The 21,137-nt window shown below is 33.1% G+C and overlaps 4 protein-coding genes across 4 annotated transcripts; 1 reads left to right on the top strand and 3 right to left on the bottom strand.

Annotated features, from left to right (window-relative positions):
- Positions 1 to 2,037: 2,037 nt before the first annotated feature.
- LOC107908690 (probable small nuclear ribonucleoprotein G) lies at positions 2,038 to 3,227 on the bottom strand. The gene is made up of 4 exons (XM_016835926.2): positions 3,050 to 3,227; positions 2,918 to 2,940; positions 2,441 to 2,562; positions 2,038 to 2,330 (listed from the first exon to the last, which is right to left on the bottom strand). Exons 1-4 carry the CDS (start codon positions 3,082 to 3,084, stop codon positions 2,268 to 2,270), a joined length of 243 nt encoding a protein of 80 aa, XP_016691415.1. The 5' UTR covers positions 3,085 to 3,227; the 3' UTR covers positions 2,038 to 2,267.
- A 4,225-nt stretch (positions 3,228 to 7,452) lies between these two features.
- Positions 7,453 to 8,729, top strand: LOC107908161 (auxin-responsive protein SAUR40). The gene is made up of 2 exons (XM_016835414.2): positions 7,453 to 8,283; positions 8,472 to 8,729. The coding sequence occupies exon 1, from the start codon at positions 7,585 to 7,587 to the stop codon at positions 7,966 to 7,968; it is 384 nt and encodes a 127-aa protein (XP_016690903.1). The 5' UTR covers positions 7,453 to 7,584; the 3' UTR covers positions 7,969 to 8,283; positions 8,472 to 8,729.
- Positions 8,730 to 9,160: 431 nt separating this feature from the next.
- LOC107908689 (uncharacterized) lies at positions 9,161 to 11,659 on the bottom strand. Its single transcript, XM_016835925.2, has 3 exons — positions 10,547 to 11,659; positions 9,888 to 10,056; positions 9,161 to 9,737 (listed from the first exon to the last, which is right to left on the bottom strand). Exons 1-3 carry the CDS (start codon positions 11,351 to 11,353, stop codon positions 9,271 to 9,273), a joined length of 1,443 nt encoding a protein of 480 aa, XP_016691414.1. The 5' UTR covers positions 11,354 to 11,659; the 3' UTR covers positions 9,161 to 9,270.
- Positions 11,660 to 18,611: 6,952 nt separating this feature from the next.
- Positions 18,612 to 20,901, bottom strand: LOC107908160 (uncharacterized). The gene is made up of 3 exons (XM_016835413.2): positions 19,951 to 20,901; positions 19,702 to 19,870; positions 18,612 to 19,337 (listed from the first exon to the last, which is right to left on the bottom strand). Exons 1-3 carry the CDS (start codon positions 20,770 to 20,772, stop codon positions 18,859 to 18,861), a joined length of 1,470 nt encoding a protein of 489 aa, XP_016690902.2. The 5' UTR covers positions 20,773 to 20,901; the 3' UTR covers positions 18,612 to 18,858.
- Positions 20,902 to 21,137: the final 236 nt, after the last annotated feature.

Below are 21,137 nucleotides of genomic sequence, written 5' to 3'. Positions count from 1 at the left end.
AAACATATCATTACATCTTACATATTATTCGTCGAGTGAGATTAGTTACAGATGAGAATATATACAGGTTTCTTTTTCACACTTTTCTATTAAATTTTACACTTAATTTGAGTGTTTCATATATGAGATTATATGCAGGATGTTGTTTTGGATCATTATAACACTGTACATTTTAGAAGGTTTGTGATGTAAAAGAGTTTAGTCATTTTCCGGGGGGGGGGGAATGACATCTAATCCCAACATTATTTACATAAAAGAAAATTTGTCTTTACATAAATCAAACTGGTTCTAAATCCGACAGGTGTAAAACACTTTTGTTATAGTCTTAGTTTAACTGGATCATGTCAGAATCTTGATCCCACCAGCTTCCTAGCAAAAATCCATGAAGCTCAAAACTCAACAAAATTGTCCCCTCACTTTGCTTTTTCGGTTTACCATTCATTTGGCAGAGTAATTATGAAGTTAGTGTTCTAGAATTGAAATTGATTTTTTATGGTTCTACTTCATTGATTAATCATTTGTTAGAAGATGATTGCTCTTCAGTGAGCCAAGTTCCCCTAAATGGAGGATAAAAAAGCAAAGGTTTGGTAAGCTTTTGGAAAGATAAAGTTCCAACTTTAATAGGTTTGCTGTTGATGATAACTTAAAAAGTATTTTTGAGCTTTCAAGGCAATGTTTTTCAGAATAGAGCATAGAGTATCCCCCAATCTTCCACATGCTTGTAATTAGATTGGAAAATTATAAAAAAATACAAAGAAAACAATAATGATCTCCATTGTCTCACCAAATAACTCTTTTGTTTGTCAACTAAATTCTCATTATGAATATAATTAAAGAGTTAAGGACCAGGAAACAAAATAAGGAAAAGTGTTGCACAAGTAAATTAAGCTGCCAATTGTAATCATATCCTTAAAATCTTAAAAAATGCCACCAAACATGTGCCACCCACTTTCCACATAAAAATTTGCCAATTGGCAATAACAAGAAAAGATGGATTCCATTTCGGAGCTGTTGTTGCCTGTCGGATGAGCTGTGGATGATATCATTCACAAAAACCCATTTTTTTCCCTTTCTTATCATTGATTTTCTAGTTCAAACTCCTCATTTCTTCTGGATATTGGGATAGATATGAAGCCCCAATTTGAACATGCATCCAATACTAGCTAACAGCCGAATTTGAGAAACATAGTTGATGAAGCAATGAATGGTTGAAAAGGGTAAGCTGCATTTTGCAAGGGGGATGCCTTTACAAAGGGAAAACATAAAGTGAAAGTGAAGGAGCTGCTTCAAGCAAAAAGAGTCTTTAGGCAAAACTGTTGCCCGTTGTACAATGTCCACTGTTTCAAATTTGAATCTAATTTCGCGGCTATACTTCACATCTTTATACTTTGGTTCCGTACAGCCTCTGCTCTTTTGGCCTTTTTATAAGTGATCGTTAACCCCAATGCCATGAATTTTGCAGAATGATGCTTGTTAAAAGTGCCAGCCATGCTGCATGCAAAAGTGTAAAAAGATGAGCTTTCTACCCTAAGCTTTCGTTGGTTTTTGTTTCTTCCCCTTTTCTCTTTTCTTCTTTTTGGAAATACATACACCCAGAATATAAACATAGATCAGTTGGTGTGGGATTCTGATGTCAATGGCCAAGCCAAACACCAACGGCTAAAAACGAATCTGGACCAACTTTTAGAGGTACTCTACAATAGCTTGTAAAAAGTGCATCCTGTAAGAACCAATACCATCTAGCTTACTTCCCAGGAACCAACAACGGCTGTAATGTAAACTTCCTAGAGTTTTTTATCAGAAGCAAGTAGACTAATCAAGTTTACTAGATACTCCATAGTTTAACAGTAAAAACAAGCTACTTTTGTTTTTTACCCTGTGTGAATTAAGGTTTGGCCAAACCATGGATGGTTAAAGACTTAAGGACTAATCTAATCCAGAGGGACAAAAATGAATGCATTGAAGAACAAGAACAATAAAAGCTTTAACATATTCAGCACCGAAGTTTCAATGAGGCCTAAGCACTAAAAATAAGAATTGCAGTAACCATTCTCTACATTCAGTTAAATCCGTTTGAAATGCACAAAGGGCAATCCATCGGGTAAAGTTGAGAAACGAAAAGCAGATTCCATGGAGACCCATCTAACTTCCGACAAATTCTCAATTACATAAAATATCCCAATCCCAATCCCAAACTAGCAGGGATGCCATTGAAACAACAAAGCGAAGAGATACATCAAAGTGATAAATCAATAGAAAAACCAGAATCACTGCATTCTGCCAACAGGTTCAAGGGCTTCAACAGTAACAACGCTATTTCCTCTGATCACCTGCAGTGTATCAATATCAATTACAATGAGGCTAAAAATTCAATGATATACCCAAAATAGCAAGGTACTTTCCGGGGGGGAGGGAAGAAAAGAAGTATTTCGATGCTCACCACCATGCCTATGTCAGTTTTCTCATTGCCATTCACCTCTACTGTGTTGTCAACCACTAGATTCATAAACTGATCAAACCCACGAAGAGTACCAACAACCATCCGATTTGCATTCAGCTTGACTGCAGCATTACATACCAACAGAATTCATAAAATTAAAATTACAGAGTAAATAACAGAAGCAACAAATTCCTTACACGTTAAGGCACCGGCGTATTAGCAAATACCATAAGAACGCAAACCTAAATCTAAGACTGACTGTAGCTCATGAGTTGCTCAATATTCAAAATATGCAAAGTAATAATCATTACTATCCACGAGAATATATAAAAAAATTGAAGATCATACAGGAAAGAATAAAAACTATTTTTTTTAACCTTAAAAGTCATACCAAAAAGAAAACACACATTAGGTGCAGACAATAAACAGGGGACATTCGCTTTACTACTACACGAAGAACAACGAAAGAAAACTTACTCTGGAGTTTCTTGTCCATGTACCTGTTACATGAAAACAGCATCAATAAAAGAACTTGGAAATAAGTAAGGGGAAAAGAGAGAAAGAAAAAAAAAAGAAGTATTGAAATGTGTGGGAAAAAAAGGAACTTGCTTTTTGAGATCTGGAGGCTGGCCTGATCTGCTCATAGTGACGGCAGGTTGGTCTACTGCGGAGCGGGAGAGCGAGAAAGAGGGGAATAGGGTTTAGGGGAGGAAGAAGAGCTGTGATTCGTAGACTAAAAATGAAAGCCTCTGAGATTGTAGAGGGCCTGATGTTGATCAAGAGACGGCCCACGGTTGAAAATTTCAAATGAGATTAAAAAATAATATTAGATAATTAAAAATTAATGATAATTGGGGTGGTGCGAGAATCGAACTCGAGACCTCTCGCACCCGAAGTAAGAATCATACCACTAGACCAGGTGCCCTCAAAAGTTTCGGCTTGACTATAATATTTATAATTCTTTTTTGTAAATCTTAAATTTTTAGCTTAATACCCCTTTTTGGCCCCTGTACTATAGATAAATTATCAATTTGGTACCTCTACTGTTTTTTATCAATTTGGCCCTTATACTTTATTTTTTATCATTTTGGTCCCTACACTTTCATTCCAATCATCCCCGTTACCCCCAATCCAAAATTTCATTAAAAAATTTAAATCAACAAATAATACACTGCCACGTGTCAAGAAAAAAACTTAAAAAATGTTTAAAGAATATTTAAAAAAAAAAACTTAAAAGCCAACCGCCCACCAAAAATTAAAGTAAAACAATGTTAAAAAATTAAAAATTCATTAATTTATTTTTGAAATTTATAAAAAAAAGATTATAAGTATGCAAAAATAAAAATAATTGAAAAATCATAAAATTTAAAAACATTGTTTATTTTAATTTTTTTTTTGAAAATTTAAGATTATTATGAAAAATTTTAGAATTTTATGGTATTTTTTACTTTAAAAAACTCAAAATTTCTTAAAAAATGTCAAAAATTCATAAAAATGCAAAACATAATCCAAAAAAAATGACATGAAAATTTTCATGAAAATCCTAAAATTTTATAAAAGCCTAAAATTCCAAACAAACAGGTATTTAAAATTTTATGAATTTTTTAAAATTTGTTTGAAGTTTTGAATACTTATAATTTTTAAAAGTTTTTTTTATAATTTTCAAAAAATTCCAAAAAAAAATTTAAAACTTGATAAATTATAAAATAAAAATAAAATAATAATATATTTTTGAAAAATATTATAAAAACGTTGAAACTTCAAAAAGAATTTAAAAATCATAAATTTTAATAAATACGTTTGTTTGGAATTTTGAGGTTTTTAGTTAAAAAACCATAAAATTCTAAAAATATCATAATAATCTTAAATTTTATTTAAAAAACCCGCAAATTCCAAATAAATTATTTTGCAAAATTTTATGAAAATTTTTAAATTTTTAATGTTTTGCATATCTTATAATCTTAAATTTTTTTACAATTTTCAATAATAAATTATGGTTTTTTAGGTTTTTTATAATTTTCTGGGTTTAAATATTTTTTGGGTTTTTTTATTCGTTATAGTTTTTATTTTTATTGATTTTTTTCATTTTTATATTTTTTAAACATTTTTAAGTGATTTTCTTTCGTTTTCTTAATATGTGGCTACATGTTATTAGTTGGTTTATTGTTTTTTAATGAAAATATAGGGGCCAAAATGATAATAAAAATAAAATATAAGGGCCAAATGGATAATAAACAATACAAGTATCAAAGTGATAATTTAGCTATAATACAAGAGCATATACAAACCTAATATTTTTGGGGTTCAAATATTCTATAAGTCCTGTTATTAAAAATTATATTACTTGATTATTAATAAATAATCATAATTATTTAAGTATATATATACATATATAGAATAATTATATTTATTACTAAAATATGTAATTATCCATTTGGACAATTATATTTGTACAAAGGCATGGGAATTTCTACAAATATGAGAAGAATTTTTTTTGCGTGACATACTTAGAAATACCATGATAAGCTAAAAACTCAAAAACAATTTTTATTTTATTTTTCTCCATCTTCTAATATTCAAATACTATTCTGTAAAAATTTGTTGCAAAATTTTTTTTATAGAATTTGATAATTATGATATGCTCCATTTAGTGTTCAGTGGACTATTTTCATTAGTGCAAAACGTAAATAATTATTGGGTTTCATTGAATGCTCAATGTTCATTTTCTCGTAACTCTTTTGCACACCAAAATATAAATTGAACAAATAAAACCTTAAAAGAAATGGTATGGTTTTACATCTTAAAATCTTCCGTCAATTTTTTGTAAATTTATTTTTATCCACACAAATCAACATCAATGAGCTTCATATTAATTATTGAAAGTGAAGATGGATAATCAAAATTATGAACAGATCTCATATAGTTTATTTAAAAATTTTGTTATTTCAATTTTAGTCTTAAATTTAAATTTAAAATTTAAAATTTATTTTTTATTGGAAAAATAAAATTATTACCAATCCCAACATATAGAATATTATAGTTTGTAGTAAGATGTTTTTTTTATGGGATACATCCACCAAAATTTGACACCATTTCCAGATATGGGTGTCTTAAATTATTTTTTCATAAAGAGAAGCAATGGTCATCCAAAAAAGAAATTTGAGAAAGTTGTTTCACAGTAACTTTGCATTCATCATCCGAAACTAAAATGATCTAGAAAATAAAATATATGAAGGAATTCCATATGATGTGTTGTACCATATACTCGAAGAAAAAAGCAAGTTGGCTAGTCAATAAAATAAAAGATTGACTATTCTATTTGTCTTCACGGATATAGTGAGTTATTACTTCACTTCTATTGAGGAGGATATTTGCAACATCAAACATAAAGACATTGATACTCTTCCTAATTAACCTCGAGTATGGAGAGATGATCAAACAACAGTGTGCTAGTTAAATGTCACCGTAGAATTTTTGAATAATTCTTCATCAAATACTTTTATGAAAAGATGTTGCTTCTAAGAAACCTTGTGAGAAAAGTTAATAAGATAAATGTTGCTTCTCTCCAAAATCGATTTTCTAGTTAATCTTATTGCAAAAGTTTGTAATATTCATACTAATATTGGTGACCCAATTAGTATGTATCCTACATCCCAATAATATCATTATTGTACCCATAATCATTTAAGTTGAATGTTTGATCCAATTTCACTCCTTACCAGAGTTAAGTCAGCCTCTTGAGTTCCAAGTTTCAAGTCGGGGTGGGAAAGCATTGTCTAAATATGCGTCTATCCGTTTTCCCATATGAAATGGTGCACATATTCAACAGCAAGACCCACCATGCCACAATTATCTCATTCTCTTCTTATTTTCCTGCAAATTTGTCAAAACTCATTTGTAACCTTCAAACAAACCGAAACCGTAATCATTTTCTTAGAAAAAAAAAAGGTTTTCATCTGGTGTTGAGTCAACTCTATTTGTCATGTAATGATGATGATTTTCTACTTAAATGTTGGCCCAACCTTTCTCTTACTGGCCTGGGGTGCATAACTCTTCAAACCATGTCTTTCTTTTTCTAGATTAAGCCATGCCTATTGCCATTTGTCAACTCTTAGCCCTTCCCAAACTTCTCCTCTCCGGTCTCACTCCAGTCCTTCTTGTCTCTCATGGAATTATTAATAATAAAATTATTATTTGCTTACTGCTCCTTACACGTTTTGGATGTAGAAGTTCGACTTAATAGAAATGAAAATAGTAGACTTATTTGACTATGATTTTTATTATTCATTAGCTTAATTCCCACTTCATGGAACCCCATCCACCAACCTTTCTACTTGTCAATATAAAATTCATCTGTTTAAATTTTTGCTCTTTTATACTTTTTTGGAAAGAATATCACAACCTAAGAGAAACTTAATTGAGATTAACTTAAATCCAAACTAACTTAAACATGATCATATGAATTAACTCTGTTTTCTTTACGCTTTTCAACCAACATTTCAACAAGACAAATAGAAACTTAATTGAGATTCCCACCTTAAGAAAAAGGATGTGAATAAGACAAGAAGTGGTTCATTTGTTTGCTTTGAAGATTATGATATTGTCTGTCTCTTTTTCTCTTTGGTGATAATCAAAGAACCATGGCATTAGATTTCAAATATAGAAATGATTCTTTAGCAGTTGATTAGTGCATTGTAGACCCTTTAAAATGGTTTACATTACCCTTTTATCACTCTTTTAAGAGATTGAAAACCAATTTTTCTTTTATTGAAAGAGTGTTAGCCACCCAACATTGTTTTACCAACAACACTGGTGCATAATGTCTTATCAATCAAATTTCAAAAAATGGGTTGAACCCCAACATCATCATTGGTCTCTAATATTTGTTTGAAGTCTAAAGTTAGATTCTTAGTCCCTATTTAACTGTTGACAAGTCAAAGTAAATGTTAGACATTTTCTTACAAGTTAGCCAAACATGTTCATAGATTCCCCAATTATTGATAAGTCAAATGATGAAAAATTCTGAGACATTCCCCTCTTTAGCCACCTCCCACTAGGCAGTAATAAACAAGAGCTCACCATCTCTTTATCTTCCCTAACTTCTCTCCCTTCTTTTCAGGCTGAAGAACAAAAACCAAATAAAAATGTTGGGGAAAAAGATGGGTTCCTTGAAGAAGCTAGCCAAGAAGGCGAAGAGCATGCGTGGAGGAGATGGTGAGGAATCCAAATATGAATGGTTGCTAAGGGAATTTGAGGAAATGACATCGCCTACTACAGCCTCAACCCCATCAGGGTCATTTGCTATTTATGTTGGAGAGAATGAAGAAAGATTTGTAGTGCCAACCAACTTCTTGTCTCATCCACTCTTCAAGATGTTGTTGGAGAAGTCTTACAATGAATATGGTTTCCAACAAAGGGACAAACTAGTTGTTCCATGCAGCGTCTCAACGTTTCAAGAAGTTGTCAATGCTGTAGAATGTTGTAATGGGAAGTTTGATTTTGGAAAACTAGTTGAGGAATTTCTTTAGTCTCAAGAACTAGGGAACCATAATCTTTTTTTTTTTTTAACATATGTTTGGAGTTTATAGTTTTATGAATGCATTAGAGCTGTAGTTCTGGTGTACCCTACACATGCAGTTTTGCTGCACTGCTGATTTTGATCATGTTAATAACTTTCCTGGATAGAGTTAGATTGAATCGAGTTCAAAGCTACTTTAGGTGAATTGGTTCCTAAATTTCTGCATGTAAACATTTGCAGAAGAAGAGAATATGATACAATTAAAATGGATCATTTCCAGGCTTCTTCCTCTGTCTTTCTTCTGTCTGGACCAAATCAGAGACAGGTAACTCTGACCATTAGAATTTCTACTTGTTTGACTATGATATTTCTCAAGCTTTATTCAAACCAAACCACTATCAACCTTCTTTTTGAATTTCACATTTCAAACTTTCAGTTCTTGTGGCTTTGTGCACATTTGCTTTGCTGCATTTAACTTTTTGGAACTAAAATGCAAACTACTTGGAACTGTAGGTAGTTTAAGCAAGGACAAGAACCACATCAAGAAGTTATTAACATGATCAAAATCAGCAGAACGCCCTTGTTGACGATCCTCTACTCCGACAGCATCTAGGCATTTGAGATGCTTAACATTTTACCCAACATTATGTTGCTCTGATTGGAGTGTGTTTATTGTTTTTTCTTAGTTTTTGCATTGCAATCCCAAGGAAAAGAAGGCCACATGTGGGAATAAACTTTTCTTAGTTATTTCAGATCAACAATTTTTGGGCCTTTGAATTTATGATTGCATTAGCTCCTGCATGTCTGTCAGTAAATTTTCTGCGTGCTTCTTCAGGAACATGACCAAAGCCCATCAAATCGAGGATAAATGGTTATCAAAGTTAATAATCAGCAACATGGGTTCTAACTAGGCTCCACAACATTAGAAACCCACACAACACGAGATGTTCCAAAATTTATACAATTTGAATTATTGGGATATCAAATTTTAGCTTAAACTCGATTATGATATAACAAAGTACAATTAATAAGACACGAATTGTAGGTACCTGTCTTTAGCTTAGAAGTGTTGTAAGTTGTAACATATCATGAATTCGGGCATATTAATTGAGCCTGAGCGATCAAATCATCAATGGTATGCATCAATTTAAATTCAAAGCCGGCATGGGTAAAGATTCGCTCATGAAATAGTGGGCTAAATGTAAGTTAAAACAATCCCAGAATGGCTTATTCATTTGTCATTTACGATAACAAAACTAGTACAGAAATTGTTCATGGAGCAAACATTCTTCAGAGAATGAAACAAGAAAAACTAGCTATTAGTCTGCAGATTGATACTACCGTCTACAAGAATTCTTTTCATTGAATCTATCAGTTGTTGCATTTGTTCTCTGGAATGCAGTGGCGCAGGATACACGCACGTGCAGTCCAAACATCCATTTCGTATGGTGTCAAATATGGCAATGGTTGGACCGATGCCATGAACCGAAGAACACCCCACATAGTCCACTAGGCCAATTTCTTTGTGCAGTTTGTTGGATTCATCAATCACAGGGTCTTCGAAAACCGACATGAAGGCAGTCCTCATAGATGATGATGGAGTCAATCCAGGGTTGTCAATGGCCTTGCACATGAGGAAGTTTAGGTCATTCATATCGGAGAAATGCTTGTTGTTGTTCTTGGCATTGGAAAAGGACGTATAACATCTGTTTGCTAACTCCCATACTTCATCAAGGGCGGTCACATCATGTGTATTCAGGATTGCAGAATGGTAAAATCCTAATAAAAAAGAGGATCAAACAAGGTTGATAATCGCATCATATGCAAGACCCAAGTGCCAAGCAAATCAACAACAGACTGAGATTAGTTTTCCGGTCCCTCAAAAATCAATAGGATTAGGATGATAATAGCAATGAACTAATTACTTACCAAAATGATTGCTACTGAGCACTGGCTCGAGAATTGACCGACAGTCGATGAGTGTTACAACAGCATATTTTTCCTTTTGATGATCAGGGAAGGGTTTGGTGGACCGAGCTGCAATCATACCAGCAGCTGCCAGGGCTCCACAGAGTTTAATACCCCTTGATTTGCAGCCCTGTAAATGGTATATGATGAAGCAACTTCCAAGCTCAAAACAATTTAATCACATAAACCATGAGTTTTAGAATGATCTTAGAACAAGTCAGGTAAAAAGGGTACCATAAGACCAACAATGATAGTGATGATGAATTATATCAAGCACTAAAAGAAGTTAAATGCATAAAGCTTCCAAGCAGATCAATTAATACTCAGAGCCCAAAGTAAAAGTTAATGCAAATATCACAAGATGTAGATGTCAGATCCCCAAGATGTTGGCCACAAAGAACTTCACAATGGCATTTACTGAAATCCTAATTGTTTAATTAGAGTCATGAAACTTGTGGCAACCGAAGATTCCCTTTTAATTCGAACCGGAGACAAGTTTTTCGAGTTCAGTGCTTTGTACTCTTAAAACATCTCAAAAATTACAACGTTGCAGACTTGCAGTTTTGAGTTTTACCTTAAAAATTGAACTTACAGACTTGTGAAATCAAAGTGTTACTTACAGCAACAAGCCTGTCGGTATCATCTGGGTTCATCTTCAACCTCACAACCTGAGAGTGCCGAGCCGAATTAGCATCAATGAAGTTGAGATTCGCCAGCCTGAAAGAGTTCAAGGAGTAGCCAAGCAAGTCAACCCCACGCGCCCAAAGAGGCTTGTTAGCCTTACCACTAGGAATCAAATCTTCAATCCCCACTTCTTGCACTATCTCCTCCTCCGCCTTGGCTCTTCCGCCACCCACCATCTCTAATAATTCCCTCAACAGACCCACCGCGGCAGCGCGGTCACAAGCTGACGTGTGTAGCCGGAACACCAAAAACCACCTTGTGTCGCTTATAGTGTAAAGGCTGACGAAAAAGACATCCAAGTCAGCTTGGTCACCATCACCAGCACCATCAGTGCGGTTCCATGAGTTCCTATTCAACTCGTGCTCGAGTAAAACGTGGTGGGAATCGATGTGGGAATCGCCGAGGGAGCTTTGGAGTATGTGAGAAGTAGATTGAAGATCAAAGGATTGGATTTGAACATGGGGGTTAGAAGGCATTACGAAGTAAAAAGTGTTGCAGGAAGCATCAAAGCGGACCCTGGAACGGAGGATGGGATGAGAAACTTGGAGCCTGCAAAGGAGTGCTTCAAGAAATGAGATATCGGGGACATTAGAGAGGAGGAGGGACAAGACAGTGATGCCAGTGCCACCGGGCACGGCTCTGCACCAGCTATACTCAGTGACACCAACTGCTCGAACCTTGGGCTCGGGTGTTTTGGGGTCTGGATTTTGGGTTTGGGTTTGGGTTTGCTCAGATTCAGACATTTTACTTGATAGACCTGTGGAACTTTGGAGACACAGAAATTGAGGATAAAGCCAGTGAAGAGTAAAAACTGTCTGCGTTTGCCAACGATTTCAAGCAAAAACTTGAGCTTTTTTTACGTCAAAAGTTTTCAAACAAAAGATGAAATTTCATTTCACCCAAATTGGGACGAGGGAAGGAGTAGGAAATCTTGTTTTATTTCTTTGATTTTGATGGACAGTTTTCGTTTTCAATGAAAACTATATAATCAGTTTGACATGGCAACAAGCTAACGGCAGTACTTGTTTTAAGCCTATTAAATGTTATACAAATACAAGTATGTACAAAAGAAAATAAATCATGAACCACTTGTTTGTTTTTGGATTTTTCTTTTTTTGTTAAAAGGTTGCAAATTTTTACAAGGAAACAAGCTATTAAAATGAGAGATAATCACATATAATTAAGAACAAAAATTAATTATTTATCGCGTAAAATTCATCTTATGTAGGTATCTAGAGAAGTAGCTCTTCATTGTGAATAAAAATATCTTAAAGATGGAATAACCACAGGAAATAAAAAAAAAACTCTTATAAACTTCAAAAGAAATTAAAAGGAGGTCTTCAATCTTGATGGAAATCTGCTTCAGAGTTTACTCCAATGGTATTCTTCGAGTTGTTTTCTTCAATATTCTCTGATGACCCCTCTTCTCTTCTTCTATTTGGTATTTATAGACTTTAAAATGCCCAGAAAGCTTAAAATTTATGTTTTTCCGCGTGTTTGGGATGCGAATCGCGAAATCGACACGGTTTGACACATGGTCGTGTGTCAGCTCGTGTGGCTCCTGAAATCTATTATATTTGTCCAATTTTTGCTCGTTTTTCGCTTCTTCTACTCCCAAATGCTCTCTTTAAGTATAGAAACAAGAATTTAAAGGATTAGGAGCATAAAATTCACCAATTTGCATAAATAATCATCCAAAAACGCATTAAGAACAGGATTAAAACATGTTATTTGTATCACTTATCAGAAACCTGCATAAAAAATTAAACTCAAACAAATATGAATCAAAAGCTTTATTGAGAATTAGAAAGAACGTAACTGCCACATATACAAGCCATGTCATGAGTTTTTGCACATGTTCAAACATCAATCACTATAATAGATCACATGACCTGCTGCATGATAACCATATTCAACAATCAATTCATTGGAAAGTCCTTCAAAACCACATCCATCAAATTAAACGTAGACAAAGTGAGTCGACTTCAACATGTAACGATCCGAAAGTTAGTGGTGTCAGAAATGGTAGTTTTGAAATTTCATTTTTGATATTCAAGCCCGTAAATATTAATTATTTAATATTTTTGATGTTAGTATAAAGCTTAATTAAAATTTGGTCTTTTAATTGTGTCAATTAGATAGTTAACTAAGGTACAAGTGTAACGACCCTAAAGCCAGTGATGTTGGAAAATAAGATATAGGGACCTTGTTTCCATAATTTACGGAGTTTTTGTATAGATGAATTAAATTTTGGATAAATAATTTTTCCAAATTAGTGACTAATTAAGGTACAAGAACTAAAGTGTAAAAGTGATAAAAATTAATCACTATAAAATGTTAATTAATAAGAGGACCAAATGAATAAATATGTCATTATTAAATGGCCAAACGGTGGTGATAGCCAACTATCACCCACTAAAATTTGTTAAGTAAGATTAATGTTAATTAATTATTGATTAATTAAACTAATTATGATTAATTATAAGTTAATTAAAGGCATAATTATCGAAATATCTTCAACTATGGGTTTTTGGGTTTGAGCCCTTAACCCTTTTTTTTATTAACACCTTTAACGTTACAAACATTGGAAGCCATTCTTTTATGAACTCAACATTAGGTCATTCAATTTGGTAAGTAAATTAAGTCATTTTCTTGTAATTTTTATGTTTTTAAGGTCTCAATAGCTTGATTTAACCAACCCATGTACCAATTTGTGAAATTGTTAAAGTTTTCAAAAGTTTCCATTATGGAATTTTAAAGCTTTTGGTACTAAGTTGTTAGATTTTAAGTTTAGATATGAAAAATGACTAGTTTATAAAGTGAAAATTACTAGTTCTGAACATATGAACTAAAGTGTAAGTATTTCAAAATTGGTATGAAATTTATGTGATTATTGATAATAGAGGGTTGTATAAAGATGAAATTGAGATCAATTTCAAAATCGAGGCTCAAATTTGGAAGTTATGACTATTTTAGTTTTAGGGATTAAATTGAATAAAATAAAAAAATAGGTGACATCTAAAAATGAAATTGAATTGATATATATTTATAATAGGTTTTTATTGATATATTGAAATTAATTATTATAGATTGGGAATTGAATAAATTAGAAGATAATTGTAGAAAAGGAAAAATTGTATATTAGTCTCTGACACCTTGTTTGTTGTTATTTTTGCCAGGTTGTTTATGTTATGTTTGATCTATATTATAATTTTTTTTGTGTGTGTTATAATGTAATGTCTTTTAGTATAGTTAAATATAATTTGATGATTTTGGCATCTATGGACTAAATCGTAAAGTATGAAAAATATTATTATGAATGAATACGATGTTTTGAATGGATATGGAAAGTTGATATACTTGAATGATAATTTTTTGACTATGAGATAGTTAAGTGAATGAATTATATATGGTATAAGTGCCCACGTGAACGTATTAAAGGATAGGATACAATTGACATGCCAATAGGTTTATTTGCGCGTTGTATGGGATATATGTGATGGTACGAAGATATTACTGATTATATTGAAATCCAGCATTTATTGCGGACTACCAAGTTATACTGGTGTGGTAGAGGGATGGATTGTTACTGATGACATGGTGCCTACATGCTTTGCACTTTGTTGGCCTGGTGTGTTGTAGTTTGAGCTCTTATGAGCAATCTGGTATAGTGTAGTTACCCGTGTATCCAAATTTATTTATTATAGTCCATCGGGCTACTGAATTAATGGAAAAGAGAAATGATAGTGAAATGACACGAGTCTCATTCTTAAATGGTTATACGTTAAATAAATGATACAAATGGTATTGAATTGTGGAATTTATACGTATGGTAATATATTGAATAGTATATTACTCTGTTATACACTGAACTCACCTTATTATTGTAAAATGTTATACCAAGCTTAATTGTATCATGTTATTTGATTGATGTGTTTACAAAATGATCAAAGTTGAGTAGCATGATATGAAATGGCATGGTTGTGCTTGTATATGAATTGAGTACTATGATCTTGTTGTATTAATGGACTAACCTATTGGTGATTTTGTGAAGTGTGTATGTATGCATAAGGATGCCAAAGGAATGTCATGTTCTGTACAATTGTGTTTCAATTACTTAAACTAGTTGAAATGTCAAGGCATGTTAAGTTATTTCCATATGAACTTACTAAACATTCGAAATGCTTACCTATTTTTTTCCTTTTTCTATAGATTGTCGACTTGTGAAACGTGTCAGACAGATCAACTTGAAGATCACACTATCCCACCATCTTTTCAGTAGTCTTTTAGCCATTTTAATCTTGGTTTTGTGGCATGTATATAGGGTTATGTATGTACGTACTTTGGTTGGTAGTGTTAATTTGAGTCTTGATTAATGCTTAATATTGGTTTGGTAATGGCTATATGAATTTGTGTATTTTATGATGGTCTTTCATGTATCACTTGAATGGAACATTTTGGTAGTATTTTGGCATGACTATGATGTTAGCATGATATGTTAATACAAGTATGAATGGTGAGAAAGTTACATATTAAAAATGATAAGTTTAAGGCTTGTATTGATATATGAAAGTTGGTTAATTTGGAATTGGTATGTATTGTTGTGAACTGGTTCCAAGAGAAGGCATATTGTTTTGTATGATGTTACGGTTGTACAATGAAAGTTTGAAGCATGTTTGGTGATGATTTTGAACAACTTTCTAAGGTACTTCTAGGCACTAAATGCATAGGTTGAGGATTTGGGCATGAAAAGGAACCAAAATAAAGGATTTTGACATATTTGGCATTAAGGTATCGATACGTTAGATGAGGTATCGGTACATTACGTTTTTCAATCAAAATTTTGCAAAGCAGAATGTGAAAATAGTATCAATACCAAAAGAAAGTATCGATACCTAAAGGAAAGTAACAGTACTTCAAACCTAGTATTGATACTTCTTGATTTAAATTGATTTTTTTGAAACATTGAAGCTTAAAATGGTATATGTACCTAGCAAGGGTATCGATACTTGATTTGGAAACTTTGAAAACCTTACAATTTGGTCATATTTTGTGCTTGGGTCATTAAAAGAGATTTTGTAAGCTCGACTAAGGTTTGAATTTGATTGTGTATCATAATATCTAGGTGTTTATGACGTGATTGAATATTTGAATGATTTATTTATGGTGTACTTGATCTAATATTTTTAAAATGTTACAAAAAGGTCCCTAATTGATATCGTGTTGACTTTAAAGCATTCGTATGCTTGCATAAGACCCAATAAAGAATGTTCATTGATATTCAATGTTGTACTATTGTTGATTGCATGATTAATGATGTAAAATGGTGATTTTATTGTGAATTTGTCAGTAGTTACTCCAGCAACGACTGTAGCATCCTGTAGTTCGGACCTATGATTAGGCCGGAAAAAGGGTGTTACAACCCAAGTTGTCATGAACTCGAGATAAAAAAGTACAAAAAACCCCTAAGAAAACACAATTTTCCACAAACTCAAGAAATATCCCTAGTTGGAAGAACTAAAGGGAAACCTTAGGCAAACCTTATTATTCTAAACTCCTTTTACTAGAAAAAGGAGATGGCTAGCAAAGAACACAAGGTGGTGGAAGGAGAGGGGACAAGGTGGATCAAGAGAACCAAGAAAAAAAGGTAGAGGAATAGATCATGAAAAGAGAGGGGGGATGAGTGCCGCTTGCGAGGAGTCGATGTCAATGGCCATACCAAAGGCACAAATGTGACCTACATCAAAATGATTATCTTTCACAAATTCTCGTTAACCAACATAAAATTATTTTTAACATGATCTAATGAGATTGATTATATTCAATACTCAAATAAAAAAGTAAACTTCTACAAGAACTCTCTTTTATTTGATTGATTGTCACTATAAAATGCGTTACTTTAAAATCATTCAACACAATATTCACAAGTTAATGGGATCTAAAAATTTAAAAATTTTCTACAAAATTCTCTAAAGAAACTAAAGAACTTAAAGAAATTTTGACAAACGTCGTATACGTTCTAAAAAATCCGTTTTTCAATCCAGTTCATCCAAGAAGAGAAGCCAAAATATGTTTCTGAAGAAAGTCATATTTTGATCAAATTCAACTGAAGAAATGAGGCACAAACCCATTTTCAAAATCTAATCTAGAAATCCTTAAAGCATATTCAACCATCAAAATTCAAGTCTAAACGAATTTTAGATAGAAGCTCTATAAAAAATAAGAGTCTAACAAAAATTCTCTATAATAAAAAAATCCAAATATTGTAACTATATATCAAAGTTAATAATAAAATTTGAATTCAAATTTTCAAATCATTTTTTACTCAAAATTTATGTTTATAATGAAACTCATCCACTCTTTTTCAAGAATCGACGTTGATGCATTCAAAATAGCTTAAGAAAACAACCACAAAGGCATGATTGACACTCTTCACCGTTACCCAATGAGAGAAGGACAACTCGTAACTAAAGCACTCCAGAGAATTCAAATAAGAGAAAGGATTGCATGAAACAAGGGCATTATGTCATCATGTATCATTTTCCAATTATTTAATGACATTTCAACAATTTTTTCCATGTCATTGATACATAATTTTGATAATTTTTCTAACTGAAACCTTTAACCTTGAACCCCAAACTCGAAATTCGAAATCCTGAACCTTAAACCAAAAGGTTGAGTTTTGGGTTAAAGGTTCGAGGTTCGAGTTCGGGGTTTAGGTTAAAAAAATTATCAAAACTATGTACCAATGACATGAAAAAAAAATTATTGAAATATCATTAAATAATTGAAAAGAGATAAAAGATAAACGTAGCATTCATGTTTCATTCAATCTTTACTCGAGAAGAAATAGTAACTTTTAAGAAAAAAATGACACCGTAATTTCAACGAATAGGAAAAAAGAAACAGAACGAAGCCCTCAATACAACGAATATATGTTGCCATAAAAGAAGAATCAAAGACCCCAAAGCTTTTAGAAACTAAGGGTGGGTTTGGATGGACAATTGGGTACGGTGCGGTGTGTTTAGCTTATTTTTTGTCTCACGCTATAGTATCTAATTTCACCGCCACCGCTATTTTTACACTAATTGCAAGTAAACGCACCACTCATCCAAAACCACCCTAAAACTCAAAACAAGATTCTAGAAACCTTCCTAATATAAAGAGGAAAATAAAAGAAAAAACCCAATATTTAATACTTATACTATAGAGTAAATTTTATTCTCTTTACACTAATTTTGAGGAACATTTTATTCAAATTATTTGAGTTCATTTATGTCTAAAAGTTTGAACGAATTTGATAATATATCCGTTTTGCCTTTTCTTAGGTGGGTCTTTGAAAGTGAAATTTCTTAAAAATCATACATAATTATTTAAGCTTTGAATTACATTTCTCAAATTTTGGATAAATTCATTAATATTTACTAATATTTATCTTGAACCTATTTAAACTTATTCATATTATTTTAAAAAAAACATATTTATTTTTATTTAACATTTAAAAATTATATATCAATGCATTATATATTTTTTCTTTTATTAAATTTATAATAATAAACATCTTTTTAAGGAAAAATATCAACAACTTAACCTATATTTTAATATTTACATTATAGTTAGCTTATTTAATTTTTGTATAATATAAATTACATAATATATATAAATATATATATCTTATTATAAACTTAAAAACGAGCTTTGAATATGACATTATTAAGAGAAACAACCATAAATCTTGAACATGAATCGTAAAAACAAACATCAAATATACAAAAAATAAGCTAAGTCAAGCTCGAGCACTAAATATTAGAACTTGAACCTAACTAATATTTCAAGCCAACTTAACCCAAATTCATTTTCAGGCCTAATAAATTTTTTTTCAAACCTTCTTAAATTTCAGACAAAAATTTAAGTTTTAGACAAATAGCACAACCTTTAAACAAGTATAATATAAAGCATATATTCTATAATAAATTAAATTCAAACTAACGGATTAATAATAATTTAAATTAGAAAGATAAAAATGCTAATAACGAGGATAAGCATTCTTAGAACATTGATATAGTCAGTTTCTGCTTTGGCTAAAAACAACTCAAATTCTATACAATGTTCTTCAACCACAATGAACTGTAATTGATATGAAAGGGGAACATTGTAATCGTAAATGGGGAAGGGTAAACGCGATTTGTAGAGGGCCATGGGTGGCTCTCAGGCTTTAAAGAACAGACATTTATAAGCCTCATATAGTCTATGGTTTAATTATTTCATCAGTACCATTATTGTTCCCTGCATCCACGAGAATGCACTTCATAGCATCAACCAGCTCCTTCATTTGCTCCCTCGAATGCAATGGCGAAGGATAAACGTAAATGCAATCCAGCCATCCGTCGCGGATGGTGTCGAAAATGGCAATGGAAGGGGCGATGCCGTGACCGGAAGCGCACCCCATGTAGTCCTCTACACCAACTAGTTTTTGCTGGTCATTGGACTCATCGATCACGGTGTCTTCGAACACTGATATCAAAGAAGTTCTCAAGGATGAAGAGGAAGTCAAGCCAGGGTTTGCCATGGCCCTGCACATCAAGAAATTCAAATCTGCCATGTCTGACAAGTGTTTGTTGCACTTCTTATAGTTCGCAAACGATGTGTATGTTTTCTTTGCCAAGTCCCACAGCTTCTCTCCTCCTTTGATGGCATGCGTGTTTAGAACAGCTGAGTGGTAAAATCCTACAAATTTTCAAGAGTTCCATTGAAGTAAATTACAAATCGAATGCAACTTGGGTGTTTGGTCTTTTGCTCCTAATAAAAAAAGTTGAGGAGCCTCATTGGTTTTCTATTAAACAAATATGGAAAAAGAACCCAAGTACTTGGTATAGGGTCAGCTATGAATTGTCATGTGATGGATTCTCCAGAAACAAATAGCAAGGCCAACCTCCAACATAAATATCTATTTCAGGACAAACTTAATGATAGAAGTCCAAGTCTAAACTAGCTTTGATGATATAACTGATGACATAAGATTTCGATTTTGACAACTCATTTGAATAGGAAGAGTTTCAAGACATTTTTTGGCAATTTGAACTTTGCCTACCGAAATTGAGATTGGAGAGAGGAGGTTGAAGGATGGAGCGGCAATCTGTGAGTGTTACAACTCCATACTTCTTTTTTTGATGATCTGAACAGCATTTAGAATTGTGTGCAGCAATCGGCCCAGCTGCTCCTAATGCACCACACAACTTAATCCCTCTTGCCTTGCAACCCTGAAAATTTTCAACTTGTAAGGCCTTCTTTACAAGGCAGCAAATGTTGGGAAATTTTTGTTAACTACTAAATTACTTACAGTCAAGATCCTCTCGGTGTCATCAGGGTTGATCAGCAACTTCACTACTTGGGCAGATCTGGATAACTTTGCATCTTTGAACTTTAAATTTGTGAAACTGAAAGAATTAACAGAGTAGCCAAGCATGTCGATTCCTCGTGCCAAAACATTTTTCTTGGTTTTCCCCTTAGGAGTAAGATCTTCGATCGCCAAACTAACCTCTCCTTTGTTCATCATGGTTTCCTTTTCTTCCCTCTGCGGCGTCGTTTCCTCTTCTTCCCTACCTATTAACGTTAGCAACTCTCGCAGCAATGACACCGCTGTGGTCCTGTCACATGCGGCGGCATGCAGGCGGAGCACCACCACCCACTTTGCACCAGGCAAGGCGTAAACACTGGCGTGTAACACGTCATTTTTCGTGCTAAATGAAGGGCTATTCGGATTATGAGAAGCAAGCCAAGAATTTTGGTTAAGTTCGTGTTCAAGAATCAAATGAAGGAGTGTGACGTTCTGGGTTTCTTGGCCGTAAAGATTTTCGAGGATGTTGGAAGTTGCGGAATGGTTAAAGGAGTTGATTTGAATGAAAGGCGAAGGAGACGTAACGAAGGAGAAAGTGTTGGAAGCAGGGTTGTAATGGAGCCTAGACCTAAGAATGGGGTGGGAATTCTGTAGCTTGTGGAGCGCACTACGGAGGCGTGAAAGGTCAGGGTTTTTGGAAATAAGGAGGGCCAAGACGGCAATGCCAGTGCCACCCAGCACCGCACGGCACCAGCTGTTCTCGGTTCCGCCAACAACTCGGCTATTGGGATGGAGCATTGTGGAGTTGAGAGCTGGGGTTGACATGTCGTAAGGATAAAGTAATGGCAACAGGGGATGAGAGCCAAACCACTGCTTCGTGTGCTTGGTTTCGGTGAGCTTTGAAGTGGGGATATAGAGAAAGAGAGACCAATGAAAGAAATAAAAAATAAATTATTGATAAATAAGATCATATAAAAGTTGAAGACAGTGTTGATAGAATAGCCATTGTATAAGCACAAAAGAAATAAAAAGAAACCATTTTTATGAGCATGTACCATTTGCCTTTTTGTTTTCGTTGGAATTAATTTCTACAAATGGTTAATCCGAATTAAATAATCAACCAAACTATGTTCAAAAAATTTAAGATTCCAATCGGGTTTTGGTAAGATTTTTTTTCCAATTATATTAAT

The sequence above is a fragment of the Gossypium hirsutum genome, chromosome D09 (genome assembly GCF_007990345.1).
Source record: "Gossypium hirsutum isolate 1008001.06 chromosome D09, Gossypium_hirsutum_v2.1, whole genome shotgun sequence".
Taxonomy (NCBI): Eukaryota; Viridiplantae; Streptophyta; class Magnoliopsida; order Malvales; family Malvaceae; genus Gossypium; species Gossypium hirsutum.
The sequence above is the reverse complement of the archived record's forward strand: the minus strand, read 5'-3'. Positions and strand labels throughout refer to the sequence as shown.